This window comes from Anas platyrhynchos, chromosome 34, assembly GCF_047663525.1.
Source record: "Anas platyrhynchos isolate ZD024472 breed Pekin duck chromosome 34, IASCAAS_PekinDuck_T2T, whole genome shotgun sequence".
NCBI lineage: Eukaryota > Metazoa > Chordata > Aves > Anseriformes > Anatidae > Anas > Anas platyrhynchos.
In genome coordinates, this window is record NC_092622.1 from 2456342 (window position 1) to 2476999 (window position 20658).

At 60.5% G+C, this 20658-nt stretch overlaps 1 protein-coding gene across 8 annotated transcripts in view; it reads right to left on the reverse strand.

The window, feature by feature from the left end:
• LRP1 (LDL receptor related protein 1) overlaps nt 1-20658 on the reverse strand; it is an 87486-nt gene that overhangs the window by 12463 nt on the left and 54365 nt on the right. For 7 of the 8 annotated variants that reach the window (XM_072031914.1, XM_038171503.2, XM_072031910.1 and 4 more), the window contains 40 exons: nt 19940-20137; nt 19262-19466; nt 18989-19153; nt 18314-18558; nt 18066-18197; nt 17716-17943; nt 17404-17578; nt 16678-16772; nt 16419-16568; nt 16011-16151; nt 15758-15886; nt 14340-14471; nt 13939-14073; nt 13733-13862; nt 13042-13168; nt 12649-12800; nt 12380-12504; nt 11058-11429; nt 9677-9866; nt 9104-9308; nt 8736-8928; nt 8180-8305; nt 7948-8076; nt 7349-7468; nt 6565-6678; nt 5970-6119; nt 5697-5831; nt 5068-5184; nt 4712-4840; nt 4418-4540; nt 3972-4112; nt 3700-3887; nt 3276-3459; nt 2981-3066; nt 2506-2625; nt 1951-2138; nt 1528-1733; nt 1113-1301; nt 721-869; nt 127-220 (listed from right to left, as the gene is read on the reverse strand). In XM_072031914.1, coding sequence (XP_071888015.1) covers nt 127-220; nt 721-869; nt 1113-1301; nt 1528-1733; nt 1951-2138; nt 2506-2625; nt 2981-3066; nt 3276-3459; nt 3700-3887; nt 3972-4112; nt 4418-4540; nt 4712-4840; nt 5068-5184; nt 5697-5831; nt 5970-6119; nt 6565-6678; nt 7349-7468; nt 7948-8076; nt 8180-8305; nt 8736-8928; nt 9104-9308; nt 9677-9866; nt 11058-11429; nt 12380-12504; nt 12649-12800; nt 13042-13168; nt 13733-13862; nt 13939-14073; nt 14340-14471; nt 15758-15886; nt 16011-16151; nt 16419-16568; nt 16678-16772; nt 17404-17578; nt 17716-17943; nt 18066-18197; nt 18314-18558; nt 18989-19153; nt 19262-19466; nt 19940-20137 — 6312 coding nt within the window. The remainder of the gene's footprint in view (nt 1-126; nt 221-720; nt 870-1112; nt 1302-1527; nt 1734-1950; nt 2139-2505; nt 2626-2980; nt 3067-3275; nt 3460-3699; nt 3888-3971; nt 4113-4417; nt 4541-4711; nt 4841-5067; nt 5185-5696; nt 5832-5969; nt 6120-6564; nt 6679-7348; nt 7469-7947; nt 8077-8179; nt 8306-8735; nt 8929-9103; nt 9309-9676; nt 9867-11057; nt 11430-12379; nt 12505-12648; nt 12801-13041; nt 13169-13732; nt 13863-13938; nt 14074-14339; nt 14472-15757; nt 15887-16010; nt 16152-16418; nt 16569-16677; nt 16773-17403; nt 17579-17715; nt 17944-18065; nt 18198-18313; nt 18559-18988; nt 19154-19261; nt 19467-19939; nt 20138-20658) is intronic. The other variant, XM_072031909.1, reaches the window with a different exon arrangement.

The window sequence follows — 20658 nt, forward strand, 5'->3', positions numbered from 1 at the left end:
GAGCAGAGCCCGGCTGCTCTGGCTGGCACGGAGGTGCTGTGGGGCTGTTGGTGCCCTCAAAGGGGCAGGTGGCACAGCCAGGGAGCTGGGACGTGGTGGGCTGCCTGCAGTCCCCTCAGCACTCACGGCAGTCCTCAGGCTCATCCGAACGGTCCCCGCAGTCGTCCTCGGTGTCGCATTTCCACCAGAAAGGGATGCATTTGTCATTCTTGCAGACAAACTGTGAAAGAGGGACAAGTTTGTGAAAGCAGCCCAGATGGTGACCCCAGATGGGAATGGAGGCCCCAGGTGGCATTGTCCCCAGGGCACCCCCTCTGCCAAGTGCCCTGACCTCTGTGCCATCCCTTCCCAGACACTCCTGTACCTCGGTGCCCCAACCTGTCCTAAGCCCTCCACCCCGAGTCCACCCTCCACAGCCTCTGGGGTTTGGGGAGGACAGCGGATGGGCAGCGTCCTTCCAGAGCTGCCTCCCTCCCTCGGACACCCCAGGAGCTGCAGTCTGTATGTGCTGGGAAGTGCCACAGGAGGGAGGTGTTGCCCACGCCAGGAGAAGACATGTGCAATGCCACCACCCGATGCACGGAGCCTGCACCAGTGCTCGCACAGAGCCGCAGCAGCTGCCACTGCTGGAGCAGGATTGAACCTCGCAAGAGCAATGTGTGTGCAAGCCCAGGCACACGCTTGCCATGGAGACGTCTCCACAGGCAGGCTGGTTGTTACCTGGCTGGCTGTGCAGTTGGAGACGCAGGTCTTGCCATCGCTGCCCAAGTAGAAGTTGGTGGGACAAGCACATTTGTGCCCCCCGCCCGGCGAGAGGAGGCAGAGGTTGCTGCAGCCTGCATTGTTGGTCTTGCAGGGGTGGTTGGGAACTGGGGAGACGGCAGGGAAAGAACTGCAGGTCAGACCAAGGGGGAGGACCCGAATGGTGCACAACACCCCAGCTCTGAGCCCCTCCCCACCATGCACATCCCTTTTTTGCACCCCGTCTCCTAGCTTGACAGCCCCTGGTCTCCATTTGCACCCTGTGCCCTGCCCTGGCCCTCCTGCGCTGCTGCCCTGGGCTCCTCTGCAGAGCCAGGGCCCCCCCGCACCCCCTCATGCCTGCGGCTCACCGTCGGGCTGGCGGTACGGGTGGTAGATGTGGATGTCCATGGGGCGGTGCAGCGTGCTGATCAGCAGGGTCTTGTTGGCACCCGTAGTCTTGTGGGCTCGGTTGATGGACTTGGTCTCCCAATCAGTCCAGTAAATGAAATCCTCAAAGAGGGTGAGGGCGAAGATGTGCGGGATGTCCTGGCTCAGCACTGTAAGGGGGAGAGGGGGGGCTCAGCGAGGGGCTGCCCCCAGCCCTCCCACCGTGCCCGCAGCCCCACACAGCACAGCCTCTCCTGCTAGGGAGCAAACGCTTTCACTTGCTCAAATGCACGGAGGAGCTGCTGGAAGTGGGGACCCCAGCCCAAAATCCTGGCTCCACACCCCCAGGACCAATCCTAAGATCCCCCGAGGGACCGGCGGAGCCCCAGCTCTCACCCGTGTGCCTGTTGGAGCCGTCGAGGCTGGCAAACTCGATGTAGTCCTCCCGAGCATCAGCCCAATAGATCCGACTGTTGATGTAGTCGAGGGTGAGGCCGTTGGGCCATGTTATCTTGGTGTCAACAATGACGCTGCGGTTGGTGCCGTCCATGCCAATCTTCCCGATCAGGGAGTGGTCACCCCAGTCTGTCCAGTATAGGTAACTGGGAGGGAAAGAGAAGAGCAGAGCGAGGTTGAGTCCTGCACAAGCCAGAGCAGTGGTCACGCTCTGCCTGTCGCATGGGCACGGGGGTGCTGGGGAGGGAGAAGCCGCCAGGTGTCCCAGAGGACAGGAGAGAAGGCCCTGGCCCCAGCAACAAGGTGGCAGAGAGGCCCCCAGCCCCAGCCCTAGGTAGAGGGGAAGGTCCTGGAGGCTCTCACCCGTTCTGCACGTCCACCACCAGCGCCCGGGGCTCGCGCAGGCCCGAGTTCACCAGCACCGTGCGGTAGGCGCCGTTGAGCTTGGACACTTCGATGGTGTCCCGACCTTTGTCACACCAGTACAGGTTGCCTCCCACCCAGTCCACTGCCAGCCCATCGGGGTTACTGAGGCCAGTGCGGTGAAGAACCTGTCGAGAGAAAATGGAGAAGTAGGGCCTGGACAGGCAGAACCAGGTCCTTCCCTGGGCCAGGAATGGCCACAACATCCCCATTCCCCCCAGCGCACGGCTCCTGCTCAGTTCCCTTTCCTCGTTCCTTTCTTCCCCAAACCCCTCCCTGCTCACTGCTTTGGGGCAGCACGGAGCCCATCTGATTGGGATGGTGCTGCAAAACATCCTGTGGAGGTCTTGTAAGAACATGTGTGAACCTTGTAGGAACCCGTGGTGACCCTATGACAGGGCTTGTGTCCCCTTCCCTGGTGACACTGCGGCCAACCTGGGCCCCTGCAAGGAGCAGGGAGGGAGCTGCAGCCTGGGGGCTGCCTCTGTCCCCCACCTGAACGTTGCTGCCATTGATGTGCATGCGGCGGATCATGCTGCCCTGCGTGGTGACGTCTGTCCAGTAGATCATCTGCTCCCGATAGTCAAAATCCAGAGCCACGGCATTGTTCAGGCCCTGGGAGGGAGGGAGAAGCACTGAAACCATTCCGCCTGCTAGCACAGGGTGGCAGGGGCTTTAGGAAGACTAGCGAGCCCCCAGCCACAGCTCCCAGCCCCTGAGCAAAGTTAAAAGCACCCACAGACTTGTGGAGACCCTGCCTTATAAAGGTCTGCTGCTGAAGAGCTGCTGTTTACACAGGACCCCGTGTATATTCACAGCAAGAGCCGTTGTTTATACAGGGCCCGTTATCAGTGCAGGAAGGCAAGAGCCCAGACTCGCGGGCTGCGAGGTTTTGTGTGTGCTGGACCCCCTCCAAGCCCCAGCTGCAGACCCCAGCCCCGCAGGCTGGTGCCCCCCTCCTGCTCCGCACCTGCTTGAGCAGCGTGTAGTTGGAGCCGTCCAGGTTGAGCTTCCGAAGGTAGTAGCGGTTGGCAAAGATGAGGAAGGGCTCTTCATCTGCACGGGGGATCAGGAGATGCATCAGGGGTGAGCCAGTGGCACAAGGGCAGGCACACGGAGCCGCTTCCCCCTGTGCCCTGTGTGTCCTGGCTCTCCTCCACGAGCCAGGTGCAGCTGCTTCACCTCCAGAGCACCGCGACCAACTCCAGCGCTCGCAGCATCCCGCTGCTGCCACAACAGCATCCCTGCCTCTAAACCCCGCTCACCTGTGACAGCTTTACAGCTGGTGGGGTTGTCAGGTTTGAGCTTGTAGCCCTCTATGCATAGGCACTTGAAGCTGCCCAGAGTGTTGATGCACTTCTGGCTGCAGGGGTAGGTGGTGGAGCACTCGTCGATGTCAATGCACGTCTTCCCGTCATCCTTCAGCCGGAACCCAGGACGGCATCTGCACTGCAGGAGGCAACCAGGAGCTGTTAGCCACAGCCAGGGCCTGCACGCTGGGAGGCGAGGAGCACCCCACGGGACAAATGGGCACAGGCACGGGCAGAACAGCACGCACAGACGCAGGCTGGAAGTGCCCACGTGCGCACGGGCAGAAGCAACGCTCATGCTACAAGGGCCATGGAGGAGGCAGGGAGCATGGGAGCATCACTCCAGCTCCAGCTGCCCAATCCAACTGCGGGCCCCTACCTTGTACCCGATCTTGAGGTCCTCACACTCCTGGGAACAGCCGCTCATCTTCTTGTTGAGGCACTCGTTGATGAAGCAGTTGAGCTCATCCGAGCCGTCCGCGCAGTCATTGTTGTTGTCGCAAAGCAGCGCCTCTGGGATGCATTTTCCGTTCTTGCACAGGAAGAAGGAGTCGTTGCACTTGTTCTCTGCAGCGGGCAGAGAGGCAAAAGCAGTCGTAAGCACAAGAAGCTGGGCAGCCCCACTCCCCCAGCCCCGGCCCCTGCAGGTACCTGGGCTGCTGCAGCGTGGGTTCTTGGGTGCCTCATCCGAGTGGTCGTGGCAGTCGAACTCGCCATCGCACTCCCACTGGCTGTTGCTGAGGCAGCGGCCGTTGGCACAGCGAAACTCATGGGGGCCACAGGTCGGGTACTCTGCGGGTGACAGTGGGCTCAGGAGGTGCCCCCCCCCACACTGAGCCAGCTGGCAGCGAGCAGGGCACTGCACAGCCGCAGCATGGGTGCCCAAACCCTCCTCAGCCTGCCTGGGGACAGGGGAGCAGCACTGGGACAAGGAGGAGGCCAAGAGGGTGGCTTTGGACACCTCCAAAAAACATGCAGCACCAGGACGGGTGCATTGCAGGGCAGCTGGGGAGAAGGCAGCTCTCGTGCAGCTGTCTGGCACTGCATCTGCCCGCTCCCTCTGCTCACATCCCCCCACCCCACTCTGTGACACCTACCACACTCTGGAGACTCATCCGAGCCATCGCCGCAGTCGTCATCGTGGTCGCAGACAAAATGCTTGGGAATGCACTGGCGGTTCCCGCACATGAACTCCCGCTCGTCACACGTGTTGTTGTACACTGCAACGAGGCACCGCTGTCAGCCCCTGCTCCCCACACCCCTTGCAGCCCTAGGGGCAGGCCATGCTGCTCCCTGAGCCCCAGGCGGTGGGGTTGAGCCCCCAAGGCAGCTGTGCTCCTCCCCAGCTCCATCCCTGGCCCCACCACGCACGCAGCCCTCTGAGGACTCACAGCAGCCAGCAGCGAGGGTCTCGTCAGCTCCATCTGCACAGTCCTTGTCTCCATCACAGAGCCAGCGCTCTGGCACGCAGACATAGCTGCCTGGGCACTGGAAGGATCCTGTGCTGCAGGTTGTCAGCCCTGGAGAAGGGACAAGTGGGAAGAAAGCTGCTGGAGGGCCCGCGCTCTTGGGCTATGTGTCCTCGTGTTCCAGGGTGCCCCAAATCAGGGAATCCAGGAGAGCAGCGAGGATCATGGAGCGGGAGGGCAGGTGTGGGAGAAGAAACGGCAGAGGTGGGAGTGCTCAGGGATGGGGCAGCATCGTGGGCAGGGACGGGGAGGTCAGAGCAGGGGTTGGAGAGACTCACGGCAGCGGCTGTCCTCATCAGAGCCATCCCCACAGTCGTCTGCCCCATCACACACCCAGAGCTTGGAGATGCAGCGGTGGTTGTTGCACTCGAACTGCACGGGGTAGCAGAACTTGTCTGGGAGAGGAGAGGAGAGGCTCAGAGCTGGGGCAATGCAGCAGGATGGACACAGCAGCAGCACGTGGCCAGGCTGAGCCAGCTGGGTGCTAGAGCTGGTGCTGGCAATCCTGCTGCCCAGACCTGTCAGTGCCCCCACACCACGCTGGGGCAGGACTTTTGTGGGATTCCCTGCTCTGGAGCTGGAGGTGGGGGGGGTTCCCAGTTCCTGGGTATTGTTGGAGGTTTGTTTAGGGAGGTTGGAACAAAAAACATCACTCAAATGAGCTGTAAGTGGGCACCCTTAAAGTCACTACGGATACATGCATCTGCTGAGCAAAGAAACATGCAAGGACATTTGTTTTGGTCACGGTTAAGTCTGTGCTTGTGGAATAAGACCACAAAGAGGAAGAATCTGGAATCTGGCTCTTGGCCAAGGGATCTTGGAGAGAGGAGAGGTTCCTGCTTCCCCCTCTGCTGTGCCTGCTCTTGCCACCCCATGCAACAGCCCCCGAGACCCTTGCTCTCCCCACCCTGCCGCTCACTGCAGTGAGTCTCGTCTTCTCCATTCTCGCAGTCGTCCTCTTTGTCACAGGTCCAAGTCATGGGGATGCACCTCCCGCTTGGGCAGGCAAAGTAATTGGCTGGACATTTGGGTTCCCTCCCACCTGGTTTGGGAAGAAAACGTCCATAAGCATGGTGGCACAGGCCCCTGCTGCCTGGTGAGACCCCAAAGAGAGCACCTAGCCCACATCTGGGGCCAGAGCCCATCCTGCACTCCCCACTCCTTGCCCCACTGCTCTCACCGGGGCAGTTGCGCTCGTCTGAGTAGTCTCCGCAGTCGTTTGCTCCGTCACACACCCAGCTCGGTGCATAGCACAGGGAGGTGTGTTCGCACTTCTGGAACGTGGTCCCCTTCACCCCCAGCTTGAAGTAGCCACTGCAGTCAGTGGCGGCTGCAAGAAAGCACAGCACAAGCTCCGCTGACGGCCCTCAGCTCCGGCTCCTGCTGCCAGCACAAGCCCTGTGCACCCCACATTGGCACTGGGTATCCTCTGACCCACGGGTCAGAGCCCCGAGCTGCTGGAACAATGCTGGCTCTTGGCACCTCGCAAGGCTCTTCTGATGGCTGTGGGGTGGTGAGAGGCTGAGCAGCATGCAGGTGGGCTGAAGTGATGGACTAGGGTGGCTAGGGGATAGCCTCTGCTGGTGGGTGGGAATCAGGAGCTCGCTCCTGTCCTGAATCAGCACCTTTCCCGTAGACCACAAAGCAATACAGAGCCTACAGGGCCCTGGCACCCCAGCCCACAGACCCAGAGAGTGGAAGCATCTCCAAAGAAGCGACAGCAGGTCAGAGCTGAAGAGGCAGCAGGAAGAACAGGGTACAGTCACGGCACTCACTGCAGTTCATTTCATCCGAAGCGTCCTCACAGTCGATGAACTGGTTGCAGCGGCTTGAATTCCCAATGCAGGTCCCATCCCGGCAGCGGAACTCGGTAGCAGCACAGCTGGTTTCTGCAATGAGGGGGAAGCCCCCACAGAGGATGAGGCTGGGCTGAGGACCCAGCGTGCACAGCCACCCCACCCCACGCTCACTGCAGGCGTGCATGCGCACACACTGCCCAGCACAGCCAGAACATTGATCCTGCACTCCCGGGTCTATGTCCCCTCTGGATGGAGACCTGGCTCCCTTCTGGCTCACAAACTCCACCTGCCACATCTGAACTCGTCTGCTGAGCTGGCCTTTCGCTAGCAGGCCTGGGCAGGCTCAGAGATGAGCAGAACCTCTGCAGGCAGTTCTAAAGCAAGCATAGGCTCCTACAAAGCTGCAGCTCCAAACGGATGTTGCCCTTGGGGTGCTTGTGTGCCCTTTTCTCAGGAGTGCAGAAGTGGTGAGCAGTGGTGCTGCACCTTGCCTCTGCCTCGTGTTCTCCGCAGATCTCAAACCACTATTTTCACATAGCTCTGGGCGTTGCGCTGCCGTTTATGGGAGTTCTTCCTCCCAGCTATCAGGGACTGAATCTGACAAAGCGGTGCAGTGGAAGTATGTCTTAGACCTTGACTCTCCATCAAGCCCCAGCTCTGCTCTGATCCTGTCAAGCTGAAGGTAACCCTTTCCCCACGCCTCTGTCCCTGTCCCAGACAGCTGACGGAGCCCTGGCAGGGAGCCAGGCAGCCTGCTTACTGTTGCAGGGCACTTCGTCCGAGTTGTCCCCGCAGTCATCCACGCCGTTGCACCAGTAGCGGCTGGCGATGCAGCGCCCGTTCATGCAGTGCAGGTAGCCCTTCTTGCATTTGCGGCTGCCTGTGAGAGAGAAAGGATGGTGAGCACCAAGGGAGAGCCAGAGCCGGGCTTGTCAGTGACTTGGGACCTTCAGCAGAGGAGAAACTGCACAAGCATGATTAGGAAACAGATTCCCTTGCGCTGTCCTGGCAGCATCACTGGGTTAAGCTTGGCCTTTGCCCAGCAGAGATCCTCCGGCTGCAGCGCAAGGGTTGCTGTCAGAATAAGGGTGCTGTAAACCCCACCAGGATGGCTCCAGGTGTCCCCCTCTCCACCTGTCCCCCCTGCCCCCAGAAGAAAGTTCTGGAGCCCTTAAAGCCTGGCTGGTCCCAGCCTTGGGAGGGCAAAAGGGATGAAGAGCACCAAGAGGGACACGAGAGGACGCCCATCCACGGCACCCAGGAGCCCCAGCACCCTTTGCCTGGTGGAGCTGACAGCTCGAGCAGGGTGCCTGTGCGCATGCGTGTGTACGAGCAAAGCAGCAAGAGGAGGAACCTTACTGCAGTAGGACTGCTTCTCGTCTGACTTGTCCTTGCAGTGGACCACGCCATCGCAGGTCCGGCTGAAGTCGATGCAGTCGCCGTTGCCACACTCGAACTCATCGTGCATGTTGCAGGTGGAGTTCAGAGCTGAGGAGAGTGCGAGGAGAATCAGCTCCGCCAGGAGGAGCAGGGCCCCTCTTCCTCTACCCCTTCCCATCCCACCAGCTGCTGGCTTCCACCTCCCCTCCACCTTTGCAGGTGAAATCCTCCTGCAGGACGCGCTCGCCACGGCAGGAGCAGTTGACGTGTCCTTTGGGCGTCAGCAGGCAGAGGTCCTGACAGCCACTGTTGTTCACCCTGCACGGGGACAGCTCACCTAGGAGAGACAGAGCAGTCACACCGGGGACAGCCCCAGCAGTCCCTTCCCTTTGTCCTTCCTGCTGGGGGATAGGAAAGGTGCGGGCTCCTCCCTGGGCCCTTCAAATGGGGCTACGGGGGGGATGCACGTGTTTGGGGGCAGCCAGTCTCCCCGGAGCTTGCAAGGAGGATGTTCTGGGAAGGGCACACGTGGGGAAAATTCCCTCTCCAGCCTGCATTGGGCTTGGAGACAGATGTGCCTCGGGCTTGAGGGTCAACAAGTGACAGTAATGGGACAGAAGGGGTGGAGATGCAGAGCTGTTTGGCAGGGGGATGAGAAACGCAGGGGAGGGGGACAGAGGCCTGAGGCTTCCAGGGGCAGAGGCAGCAAACAGGGGCACACAGTGGCGAGGCCAGGGGGTGGCGGGTGGGGTGTGGGGTGTCCTTACAGCTGTCGGTGTCGTTGGCCACGGCGATGATGCCCATGGGCTGCTGGGGGATGTCGACGCGCAGAAGTTTCATGTCAGTGCCCACGTACTTGTTAGCTCGCTGCACAGCCCTGCGCACCCAGTCTGTCCAGAAGATGTAATCGCCATAGACAGCCAAGCCAAAGGGGTGCACGGGCTCCGATTTCAGGATCACCTGCCAGACATCAGCAAAATATGAGCACGAAGGAACCTGGCTACAGGACTGCCCTGACTGCAGCCTGTCCCCGACTGTTTGCACTGGGGGAAGCCCAATGCCCCTGTGCCATGGGAACAGCCCTGCTCCGGCACCCTTCACCCTCATCCCTGATCCCTGGCAGGTCTGGACTCACGTGGCGATGGGAGCCATCATATTCACAGCGCTCGATTTTATCCAGAGTGGCGTCAGAGAAGTAAATCTTCTCAGCCCTGTGGTCAATGGCCAGCCCATTGGGTGTCCGTATGTCCTGGTCAATGATTATGAGGACGTTGGAACCAGACAGGGTGGCACGCATGATGCTGGGGTGCTGCTCGTTCCAGTTGGTCCAGAACATCAGGCTGGAAGGGAAGGGACACAGAACACCTTTGCAAACCTCAGCTCTCTGCCACACGTTCGGCTCAACCCGCCCCTCTGCTGCCCAGGGGTTTCCAGAGGCTTTGGGATAGATGGGGACATTGTCCCCACATAGAGGGGGTAGGAGGGGGGTGAACAAGAACACGATTGCCAGCTGGACAGTGTGGTACTCCCTATACTGGGATGTGCAGGGAGGGACAGGACCCTTCCTTCCTGGGGTCTGATGTGCCCTGCTGGGAGCCAGCGCCTGTCCTGCAGGAGGGGTCTGGGTCCCTGGACCTGCAGGGGGGTCCTCGGGGCCACACGGACCCTGGGGGCTGACAGACCCAGCTGGGGTGATGCCACCACTCACTTCTGGCACTCATCCAGCACGAAGGCACGGGGGTGATCGTCTCCTGACATGGTGATCACCGTCTCCCTCTCAAAAGCCCCCAGGCGGCTCTGATCCACGGTGTGGCGGGTGATGGTGGAGGTGGTGTAGCTCGTCCAGTACAGGGTGTCCCAGCCGCGGTGGTACGCCAGCCCCTCCACCGAGCCCACATCTGCAGGGGGAGAGGATGGGCAAGGGTGAGCCTCTGGCCCAGGACTGCCTCCAGCCCCTTGCTCCTGCAAGGCTCCTTCCACGCAGCCAGTGCCAACCACGATGCTCAGATGTGGCAGCCTGGGCTTACTGCTTTTAATTACACCCCAAAAATCCCTGAAGCACTGGCTGCTGGTTAGCACTGCACCAGTGCAACAGCGCAGGGCAATAAAGAGGGAAATCAGCAGGACTGGGCTGGTGGTTGGACATGCAAGTGAACCAAGGTCCCAGAAGGCTTCAGGAGACTCCTGAGCAGAGTTTTGCTACATCTCCTTGTCAGAAGGCTGAGGAACATTCACCTATGTTGAAACAAAGACTTCAGCCTGGCTTTCAAGCCAGGGCTCTACTCATCTTGCCCACAGGGGCTGGCCTTGCTTCTGGTCTCCTTCTCCTTGCAATCCGATGCTGTGGTGCTCAGAAACTCACTCACAGTGTCTGCTCCCACTGCTAGGGACGGGAGAACCGAGGCCCAGAGGTGATGAGATAAACTTGAACTGCACACCCATCCTTCCTCCCCATTAATGATCAACAAAAGGCTTAATGAACCGGCTACAAAAGACGGGACCTGCTCTCCTGATCTCAGTAATAAAAGCTATCTCGAGTGCCAAATGTAAATACAGTCATTAGTGAGCACATTTATAACCCTTGCTGGAGGTTTTCCCTAGCGATGCAGAGCAACAGACACGGTCTTTTCAACAGCTGTAGGAGCCAATAAAACTAATCAAGTGCAAACCAAGGGCTTTGAGGTGAAGACAGGGCCAGGCTGTGGCAAGGTTTGCTCAGCCTTGATGGGTCTGTCTTGGAAGTGAAGTGCAAACATAGAGCAGATCCCAGATTTGCTGCAGTGTCTTGTTTCTAGAGCAAAGCACACCCACATGCACGCCTAAGCCTCGTGATATGCTTTCCTTGCCAGAACAAGCTCTGCAACTGCTCCTTGCATCCACGTCCTCTACCACAGAAGAGGCTGCTGCCGCTTCTAGAGGCTCCGGTAGAAAATTTCCCATCTGAACTCTTAACAACCGTCACTCAAAATGCCTCTCAAAAGCACCAAGGAACATTAACAGGAAAACAAACGCTTGGGTGAAGTAAGAGGGTGTTCAGGAGAAAGCAGAAAAGGGGTCTGAGGGCAGATCAGATGCCCTGGGACACTCACTCTCCACAATGGTCTTGCGTCCCGTGCCGTCATCATTGATCTGCTGGATGTTGCCGAAGTGGATGTCGCTGTAGAAGATGCGGTTGCTGCCCTTGGAGCCGTAACGGTAGTCGAAGGCCAGGGCGATGACGTTCTTCATGTGCTCTGCATCCTCGAAGGGCTTGATGGGCGCGTTGAGGTTGTTCTCATCCGACAGGTGGATGCTCTTGAGGATGGTGCGCTCCGAGTACAGCAGGTAGCCGTCATAGTCCCGGCAGCTCACGCCGTCCTCAGACAGCATGCCATGGGCGCAGGCACACGTCCGCTGCCCCCCGCCCCGGAAAAGGCAGAGCTGCTGGCAGCCCCCGTTGTTCTGGGCACAGATGTTGGTGCCTGGGTAGAAGAGAGGGGAGCTCAGAGGACTGTGAGGGAGATCCCAGAATCACAGAATGGCCTGGGTTGAAAAGGACCTTCAAGACCATCTAGTTTCAACCCCGCTGCTCTGGACAGGGTTGCCAACCACTAGAGCAGGCTGCCCAGAGCCACATCCAGCCTGGTCTTGAATGCCTCCAGGGATGGGGCATCCACAAGCTCCCTGGACAACCTGTTCCAGTGCCTCACCACCCTCTGAGCAAAAAACTTCCTCCTGATATCTAAACTCAATTTCCCCTGTCTCAGTTTAAAACCATTCCCCCGTGTCCTATCACTATTAACACATACAGACAGGTGTTCCTTGTCCTGTTTAAATGTTCCCTTCAAGTCCTGGAAGGCCGCAATGAGGTCTCCCTGGAGCCTTCTCTTCTCCAAGCTAAACAAGCCCAGTTCCCTCAACCTTTCTGCAGAGGAGAGGTGCTCCAGCCCTCTGATCATCTTAGTGGCCCTCCTCTGGACCTGTTCCAGGAGCTCCACATCCTTTTTGTGCTGGGGGCCCCAGGCCTGCACGCAGTGCTCCAGGTGGGGTCTCACAAGAGCAGAGTAAAGGGGAACAATCACTTCCCTCTCCCTGCTGCCCTTCCCTCTGTTGATGCAGCCTTCCGGGCTGCAAGCGCACGCTGCCAGCTCATGTCCAGCTTCTCGTCCATCAGGACCCCCAAGTCCTTCTCCGCAGGACTTCCCACTCCACCCAAGTACCCACTCGGCAGCTTTGCACCTCTGCCCCTGCTCCCAGAGGAAGCAGGTGAAGAGGGCTCAGCCCACTGCATTTTTCTTCCACATGCTCCTTCTCCAGGACACAGCAGCCTGTTTGTTTCCTTCCCCCACCTCGCATCCGCCTGCTGCACCCAGCCGAGCCAGCAGCGGGTGCTGAGCGGTGCCGCAGCAGGGTGCTCAGCTCCCCGACCTACCCTTCTGCCTGGCCCGGTTGAAGACTTTGATGTCCTTGAGCTGCACGCCGATCCCCGTCCGCAGGGACACCGATTCAGTAGCATTGTCCTTGCTGCCTCTTTTAATGGAGCCGTTTGCATGAGTCCTAAAAAAGGAGAGAGTCGCTGAGCAAGTGATATTGGGGCTCTGCTCCGAACCTGCCCCCCAGCACCCCCAGCTCCCCTTTTCTGCCTCGTGAAGCCAGCACCCAGAGCACCCCCAGCACCACAGGGCCTGCCGGGAGCCATACCTGTCACTCCAGTAAATGTAGTCCTCAAAGACAGACACCGAGAACATGTCCATGTTGTTGCTGGACAGGACGACCTCACGGTTTTCTCCCGTCTCCAGGTCAATTCGCTCAATCTTGTCGGTCCGGGCATCGCACCAGTACAGCTTCCCGTCCTGAGGAACCAGCCCAGTCAGCAACACAAGAGCACAGACCCTAAGACACGCTCCACACCTCCCACCGCACCCGGCAGAAGGCCCTAGGGTTTGGAAGACCACCCTGGACCATTTCCCTTATGCTAGAGAGGAGCCTCCAGCACCCTGGGGAGGGCAGCCAGGTCCCCCAGAGGCCCAGCTGCTGAGACCCTTCCTGCAGGCCCTCGCCAGGCCCTGGGTAGGCCCTGGATGGCTGCTGTACCTCATAGTCGACGGATATCCCATTGGGCCAGCTGATGCTGACGTTGACCAGCACCATGCGCTCAGTCCCGTCCAGGCGGGACCGCTCGATGCGGGGGTACTGCCCCCACTCTGTCCAGAACAGGTACCTGTGGGAGGGCGACAGAGACATGACCATAGGGCCGGCCAGCAGCGGCAGCCTTGGACAAACACCTCTCTCCCTCCCTCCTCCATGCCAGGGCCTAAATGCAGTCCCCTGGTGACCAGCCAGCCTCCTGGACACCAAGGACTCACCGCCCGCACTGTGCCAGGGAAGGATCCAGCATTATGGGCTGGATGCAGCCCAGGAACCAGCCCCACGTACCAGGCGCTTAAGACACCGTTCTCTGTCCTTCCCCTTCCCTCTCCTCTCTCAGTGACACTGCCCAAAGCCAGAGCCATCCCGGGGAGGCTCCACTCAGGTTTTCTGAGGTGCCTGGCACCCACGAGGTCAAGGGGTGCTGCTGGGAAGCAAGCTCAGCATGTTGCTGAAGGGGCAGGGAGACCTGAAGGATTTGTATCTCCTTGGTGCGGCGCAAGGCAGGAGACCCATGAGTCCCGCTTCTCTGCTGCATGTAAACCCCCAAGGTGTCTCAGGAGGGGTGGCAGGGGTCCCAGCACATGCCCAACCCTCCCCAGCAGCCCCCTCCAGGCGGCTTTGTGCGGTCCCTCACCCCTTCTCTGGGTGGACCGTGATGGCCCGCGGCTTGTCCAGCCCCTGGGAGATCACCACGTAGCGGAAGGACCCGTTCAGCCTGGCCACCTCAATGACATCGAAACCCTGGTCTGTCCAGTAGATGTTTCCTGCAGAGAGGGTCAGTGAGCACCTCGTGCCTCCCGCTCCCCCGCCGCTCCCCCCCTGCCTGCCCACCCCCCTCACCTGCGATCCAGTCCACGGCGATGCCCTCGACGCGGCCGATGCCGTTGGTGACTACGTCCTCCCGCCACGTCTGGTCCCTCTTGGCTCGGCTGATGGTGCTCAGCCCCATGTCCACCCAGTATATGGTGTCGTTTTCTGAGGGGGGCCAGGTGGGAGGGCTCCTATCAGCGACCGCCTTGGGACTGCCCAAGGACAGCACAGACCTGGGCTGAGCTGCACCCCACAGCCCCAGCATGGGGACCTGAGCCCCCCCCAGGACATGCTCTGGGGCAGGTGCTGCCATACTGGTGCCTGGCGACCCCCCTCCTGCCCTGTTCTCCCCTGCCCCAACCTCTCCAGCCCTTGGTTGGCCCCCACAGCAGAGGCAAGCCCCGGTGTCCCACTTTCAGATCGCACGTCACCTGCGTGGAAGTCAATCCCCACAGCCAGCGAGGTCCCCGACACAGGCACGAGGGCATCCGACTTGTCGTTGGGGTCCAGGGGAATGCCACGGATCCCCTCATGGACCGAATACAGGAGGAAGGAGCCAACACCTGTGACAGAGACAGGGACAGTGAACGTCCCACCAACAGACACAGCCCTTCAAGGGGCAGCCACAGCTCATGGAAAACCACACGACTGCAGCACCACGGAGGAACAAACACCCAGCAGGGCCGGTGCAAGAGCTCCACCCCGGTGCTACGGCAGCGCCCGGCATCCCCATCCCGGGCAGATGGCCCAGGACAGCAGACGGACCAGCGGAGCAGCACTCCCGGACACCAAGCACCTGCCCACGTTGCTGCAGCTCGGGCGTGCTACAAGAGCTTTGCAGCGCCCTGGTTACGCGTGATGGAGGGATGCTTGGGTCTCTGCCTGAGAGGGGACTAAGCAGGATGAACTTATGGAGGAAAAGCCTATCCTCCCCTGACCGGGATGGGATGGTTTTCACCAACACAACAGGCAGGGGAAGGGATGGAAAATACCGCAGGAAAGAACCGAGAATTGATGTAGCCAGAAATGAGGCTCAGGACTGCTGGGCAGGAGAAGGGAAACAGCAGCAAAGCCCTTCCCGGCTTCACTCTGAGCAGGGCTCTGACCCAGCGAGGTCCTGCCTAGCAGCTACTTGGAGGCTGCGAGTTCAGGAGGGGCCTGTTTAAGGGTTGCTGATCCCCACCAAAGCCTCTTTATGGGGTGCTGACCCGTTGAGGGACAGGGTTGGCACAAGTGCAGCCAGGACTCCTCCCAGAGCCGCCTCCAGCTGAGCGCTGGCAAAGGCTCTGTGCCGCATTTGGGTCAGGGCAGCGTTTGTTATGCAGTCCCTGCCCTGACCCAGATGGTGCGGCAACTTCGCCAGCCCCGTTCAAAAAGACCAAGAACATTTTGCACACAAACAGCCTTTGAGAGGCCCTGGCAGCAAACAGGGCGCAGGGGGGGCTCTTTCCTCCTGAAAGTGACAGTGGCAAATTGGGCAGAGATTCGGGAACTGCGGGGCAAACGCTGCAGGAAGCAACTGGGAGAAGCTGTTTGCTCCCATCGGGGCAGGGGGACTGCACCGGGGGGGGACTGCAGTGGGGCCGAGGATTGGGACTGGGCAGCCCCGTGACTTCAGTGACCCAACCCCAGCACCAACAGCAAGCATTTCATCTCCCCTTTGAGAGCTTCTGCTTCAGCTCCCACCTCGCAGCTGGTGCTGGATGAGGTGTTTATCACCCCTCATGCAGCACACGAGCCTCAGTGCCTGTCCTGTGAGCAGCTCGGCCCCATGGTGTGCTGGTACAGCCACGGGGGCTCTGCTCCAAGGAGGGGCACATGGACACGGGGATGGGACGGGTGTGCTCACCTTCGCAGGACTGCTGTCCACTTTTCAGACTATAGCCAGCAGTGCACATGCAGGACCGGGAGGTCTCCGAAGTGGGGAGGCAAAGCTGCGAGCAGTCGCCGTTATTCATGCTGCAGGGGTTGGTCCCAGCTGGCACGGAGAGAAGGAAGGGTAAGGGCTGGTGTGGGGCTGGGTGCAGTGGCCAGTGCTGAGACACGGGGGCTCTGAGCCTATCCCCAGCACTGTGGGCTCTCCACCAGGAACATGCACTCACCCTGCTGGATGCTCTCGTCGTACACCTTCATGTGCATCACCAACGTGGTGCTGTTGCGCAGCACGGTCACCTCCGTCCCATCCTTCTTGTTGCAGGTGCCCATCCTCTCCGAGGCCTGGTCAGCCCACCACAGCTTGTCCCCTGGGAGGAAGGGAGGCAGGAAGATGCAGCAGCTGTCCTCGTCCCCTCCTTCCCCAGCAGAAGAGCTCTTCCCCTAGCAGGGCAGAGCCGTGACTCTACGCAGATTTACATGTGATGGCATGGAAGGAGGGGGCTGAGCCCAGCCTTTAATGGAGCTGCAGCCCCTCCGCAGCTGCTGGAGGTGGCAGCACGCAGCCTGTGCTCGGGCAGGGCCAGGAGAAAGGGCAAGGGCTTCGTGAACCACCCCATCATGCTGCCAGCTCTCACCCATGATGGCCAGCGCGGTCGCCTTGCTCAGCTGACTCTTCACAGACTCGATCACCTCCAGGTTGCTGCCATCCAGGTTGCATCTGTTGATGGTGCCGTTGCCAGAGCTGATCCAATACAGCTTGCTCTCTGGGTAGTCAATGGCCAGACCTGGAAAGCAAGGGAGCCTCGGCGTCAAAAAGACACGAAGGGACTGTGGGGGTCTGGGAGGACGATGCAGAGCAGAGGGGGTGCCTGCAGGGCAGTGAGACATCCGTACCAACAGGCCCCTTCTGGTTGGTGAAGAGCAGCGTGCGGTTGCTGCCATCCATGTTGGCCACGCTGATGTTGTCCCCATCTGTCCAGTAGAGTTTCCTACAGCAGGGAGGGAACAGTGAGCGTGCTGGGTCAAGCCCAAAGAGATGGCCCACACCTCTGTCCACTAGGAACTCCGCTCTCCCAGCCTCTCCAACCCAGCCCCACCGGCACCCACCACCCCAGCGTGCTCGCCGGGCTCCCAGGAGCTTGGGCAGGCTGATGGCCTCGTCCCTGGTGCCGTGCCTGGGACGGAGCTGGGTCACGCACACTGCCCAGCCCTGCAAAGCCTGGCACGGAGCACAGTGCTGCAACCTGTGCTCTCCCTTGCACACCCAGCCTAGCACACACACACACAGGTGCACGCGTATCCACTGCCTGTTCCTCACGTCGGCTCTCCTACACACGCTTGTGTGTACTGGAGTGCAGCCCGCTCCTTCCCACATGCCGGCAGACGCACACCTCCTAAGCTGCAGCCCCATCTCCTCCTCTCACACCTCCTACACGCGCTGACACACACGAAGCACAACCTGTTCTCTCCTCCGCACCATGCACGTGCGCTGTCAGGCGCGCTCACACGTGTGCCTGCACGCACACCTTGTCCTTTGACGTTCTCAGCTCAAACCCCGGGCTGCTGACGCCGCGTGCCACCACCCAGTGCTCCCCACCACCGCTGTGCGATGAGACCTACCCTCTGAGGGGGTGAACCACCAGGCAGTGGGGCTTGTCCAGCCCCTGGATCACTGCGTTCTTGAAGGAGCCATCCAGGCGGGCGACGTTGATTTGCTTTTTGTTGGCATCGTAGCTGGTCCAGAAGAGGTTTCTGGAAACCCAATCCACAGAGAGGCCATGAGCGTTGGGCAGGTCTGAAAGGCAACAGGAAGGGAGACAGGTTAGTTGTGAGAATGGGGATGGGACAGTGCTCAGGCCAAAGAGGAAGGCCAGTTTCATGGACCCGAAACCTCCAGAGCAGCCGCGCAGGGCAGCGATCTCCAGTGCCCACCTGCCGAGACAACAGTCTCCACGCCAGTGCCGTTGATGAAGGCTCTCTTGATGGTCTGGGTGCGCACATCAGACCAGTAAATGCGCTGCTCCAGGGCATCATAGTCCACCACCGTGACGTTATCGATGTCGGGCACCGTGAAGGAGATGATGTAGTTGTAGTAGGGGTTATCAATGTCCACACCCCGGATCTCCATCTGCCGCGCGTACAGCAGGAACTTCTTAAACTCTGGGGAAAGGAGCGAGATGGGGCTGTGGTGGGACCTCAGCCTGCTCTGCACAGCTGGTCCAAAGCACTGGCATGTCCTGCTCCCACCCGGACCCCGCTGGGAGCCCCGGGCACATCCCTACCGTAGCAGGTCACGTTGTCCTTGTCCAGCTTCATGAGGTGAGGGCAGGCACAGGACAGCGTACGGTTGTAGTTGATGAGGCAGAGGTGGGAGCAGGGCCCTTTGCCCCCGTTGGCTTCACAGGGGTTAGGAGCTGCGAAAGGGACAAAAAATCAGCGGTGTCCGTGCCACCGGGGCTGCTGCCCGCGAGGGTCTCCCCGCAGAGCTCCTTGGCCATAGAACCGCTGCCGTTCCCCTGCCAGGCCTCACCCAGGGGCTGCCGGGAGGGGTGGTACACCTGCAGGTCGAACGGCTGCGTGTTGGTCCTCTGCACCACCGTGACGTTGTGCCCCGTCCATTTGTTGGCCTTGGCCAGCGTGTTGGTGCGCCAGTCGGTCCAGTAGACCTCGCCCCCGTAGAGGGTGACGGCAAAGGGGTGCGACAGGTACTCGTGTCCCCGCAGCACCTCGATGTGCCCTGTCCCATCGTACAGGGCTGAGTAGATGGCGTCTGACCTGTGCCCAGCAGAGACAGGGAGAGGGGGACAAGGCGTGAGACCTGGCAGACAGCTGGGCGAGGGCCACCAGGCCCAGGTTTTTAAGGGAACAGCCACAATCCACAGAATCTAAGCAGCCTCCTCCTCTGCTCTGCATAATGCTAAAAAGGAGGACGACCACGGAGTTACACCAGGGACTGCAGCCCATGCAGTGCAGGAAACACAGAGCAAAGGCTGGAAAATGTCACAGCCATGAGCAGACCCCACAGAGCAAAGGCTTTTGCTCCGAGCCCAGAAGCCAAATGGCAGAACAACACAGAAGCCATTGGGAAGCTGCCAGAGCCGGGAGGGACGTGAAGGGGACAGGGACACGGAGGGGACAGAGGCAGAGAAGCCTTTGGGAGCCAGGGCAGAGCTGTGGCGGCTGGACACGAGTGTCCTGGTCTGACCTGGCATCTATCCAGAGGATGCGCTTCTCCAGGTAGTCCACGGTGAGCCCGTTGGGCCAGCCCCCCGAGCCCGTCTCCTTGTGGATGGTGCGCCGGCCCGCACCGCTCATGGAGGCAGCCTCGATGCGGGGCAGGCTGGCGTCCCAGTCTGTCCAGAAGAGGATCCTGGGGGGACACCGAGTGGGGACGGTCAGCGTGGGGATGTGGGAGCACCGAGCTCTGCCTCCCCAGCGAGAGGTTGGGTGAACTGCCCAATGTCCCCTCCTGCCTTACCCATAGCGGGGGTCCAGAGCGATGGCACGAGGATGCTCGATGTCCCCAGCCAGCAGCGTGGTCCGCATGGTGCCGTCCAGCTTGGCCACCTCAATCTGGTCCAGGTTGCTCTCCACCCAGTAGATATTGCCAGCGATCCAGTCCACAGCCAGGCCCTCGGGGGTGGCCAGCCCGTACTGGATCACCACCTCGAAGCTGGTCAGCGCTGCAGGGCACAGCACCAGGAGGGCTGAGGCTGGGGGCCTCCTCCCCAGCCCTCTCTCGTCCTGAGCAGGTCCCTCTCAGCTCGACTGGGGCTGATAGTGGGGGACACAGCTGACATCTACATCTTCACCCAGCTGGCCCTGAAGCCCCGGGGCTCAGCTCCACACCCATGGTCCATAGGCTGGGCTCTGGCTGCCCCCCCACCAGGAATCCTCACAGCACCATCAGAAAGCACGAACAGGGTGGGGGCCTGGGCTTTGTGCTGGGCTGTAATTACTGCTAGGGAAGCGTTGGGAATGCTAATTGACTCCTACATAATGAGTGGCTTTGGAGAGCAGAAAGGGATTGTTACAAGGGCTGGGGGCTCCCACAGCTGCACCACTGGGAGCCTACCCCAGAAACACACGCCTGCTTCTCCTTCCACCCACCCGGCCCATGCAACCATGCTGTACGCCCCCCCCAAGGGCTACACACCCCCATTCTCGAGCAGCTTTCCCCTGTAGATCTTGTCCTCCACCACATCAGTCCAGTACAGTGAGCTCTGGTTGAGGTGGAAGTCCAGGGCGATGGTGTTGCGCAGCCCAGGGACCAGCACGCTGTAGTCACCCCGGTGCAGGTCAATGCGGCGGATCTCGTGGCGGTTGGAGAATATAATGAATGGCTTGAAGGGGTCTGGGGAGAACAGGGCAGGCTCAGAACGGGACGTGGACAAGTCAGGAACCGAGTGGGACCAACGGCCCCCACACCTGCAGGCAGAAGCTGTCCCCAGCCCCGGTGCCTGCTGTGGGACCACCCGCAGCCCCTGGCTGACCCAGCCAAAGGTGCCCCCACGCACTCCTCCCCACAGCCCTGTTCAGCCCACCACAAACCAGAGCCACCATGTGCTGACCCCAGCCTCACACAGGCTCTCACCCCCCTTTTCCCTCGCTTCCTCGAGCTTGGGATGATCTCCCCACGCCCCCCCCTTGCTGTGCTGACCTCCCCAGGCACCACAACAGAGCTGCTTCCATGTGCCACTAACCCCTCCTATCCCCCCAGCTCCTGGGTGAGCGCTGCACGAACAAGGCCAGCAAGGGCACACATAAATTCCCTACTTAAAATCCCCTGGGCACACAGCCAGAGCTGCGCAGATCCCCCAGGACCAGCCCCGCGTGAGCAGGGCTGGGGGGGACAAGGCTGTGAGCCCCTGCAGC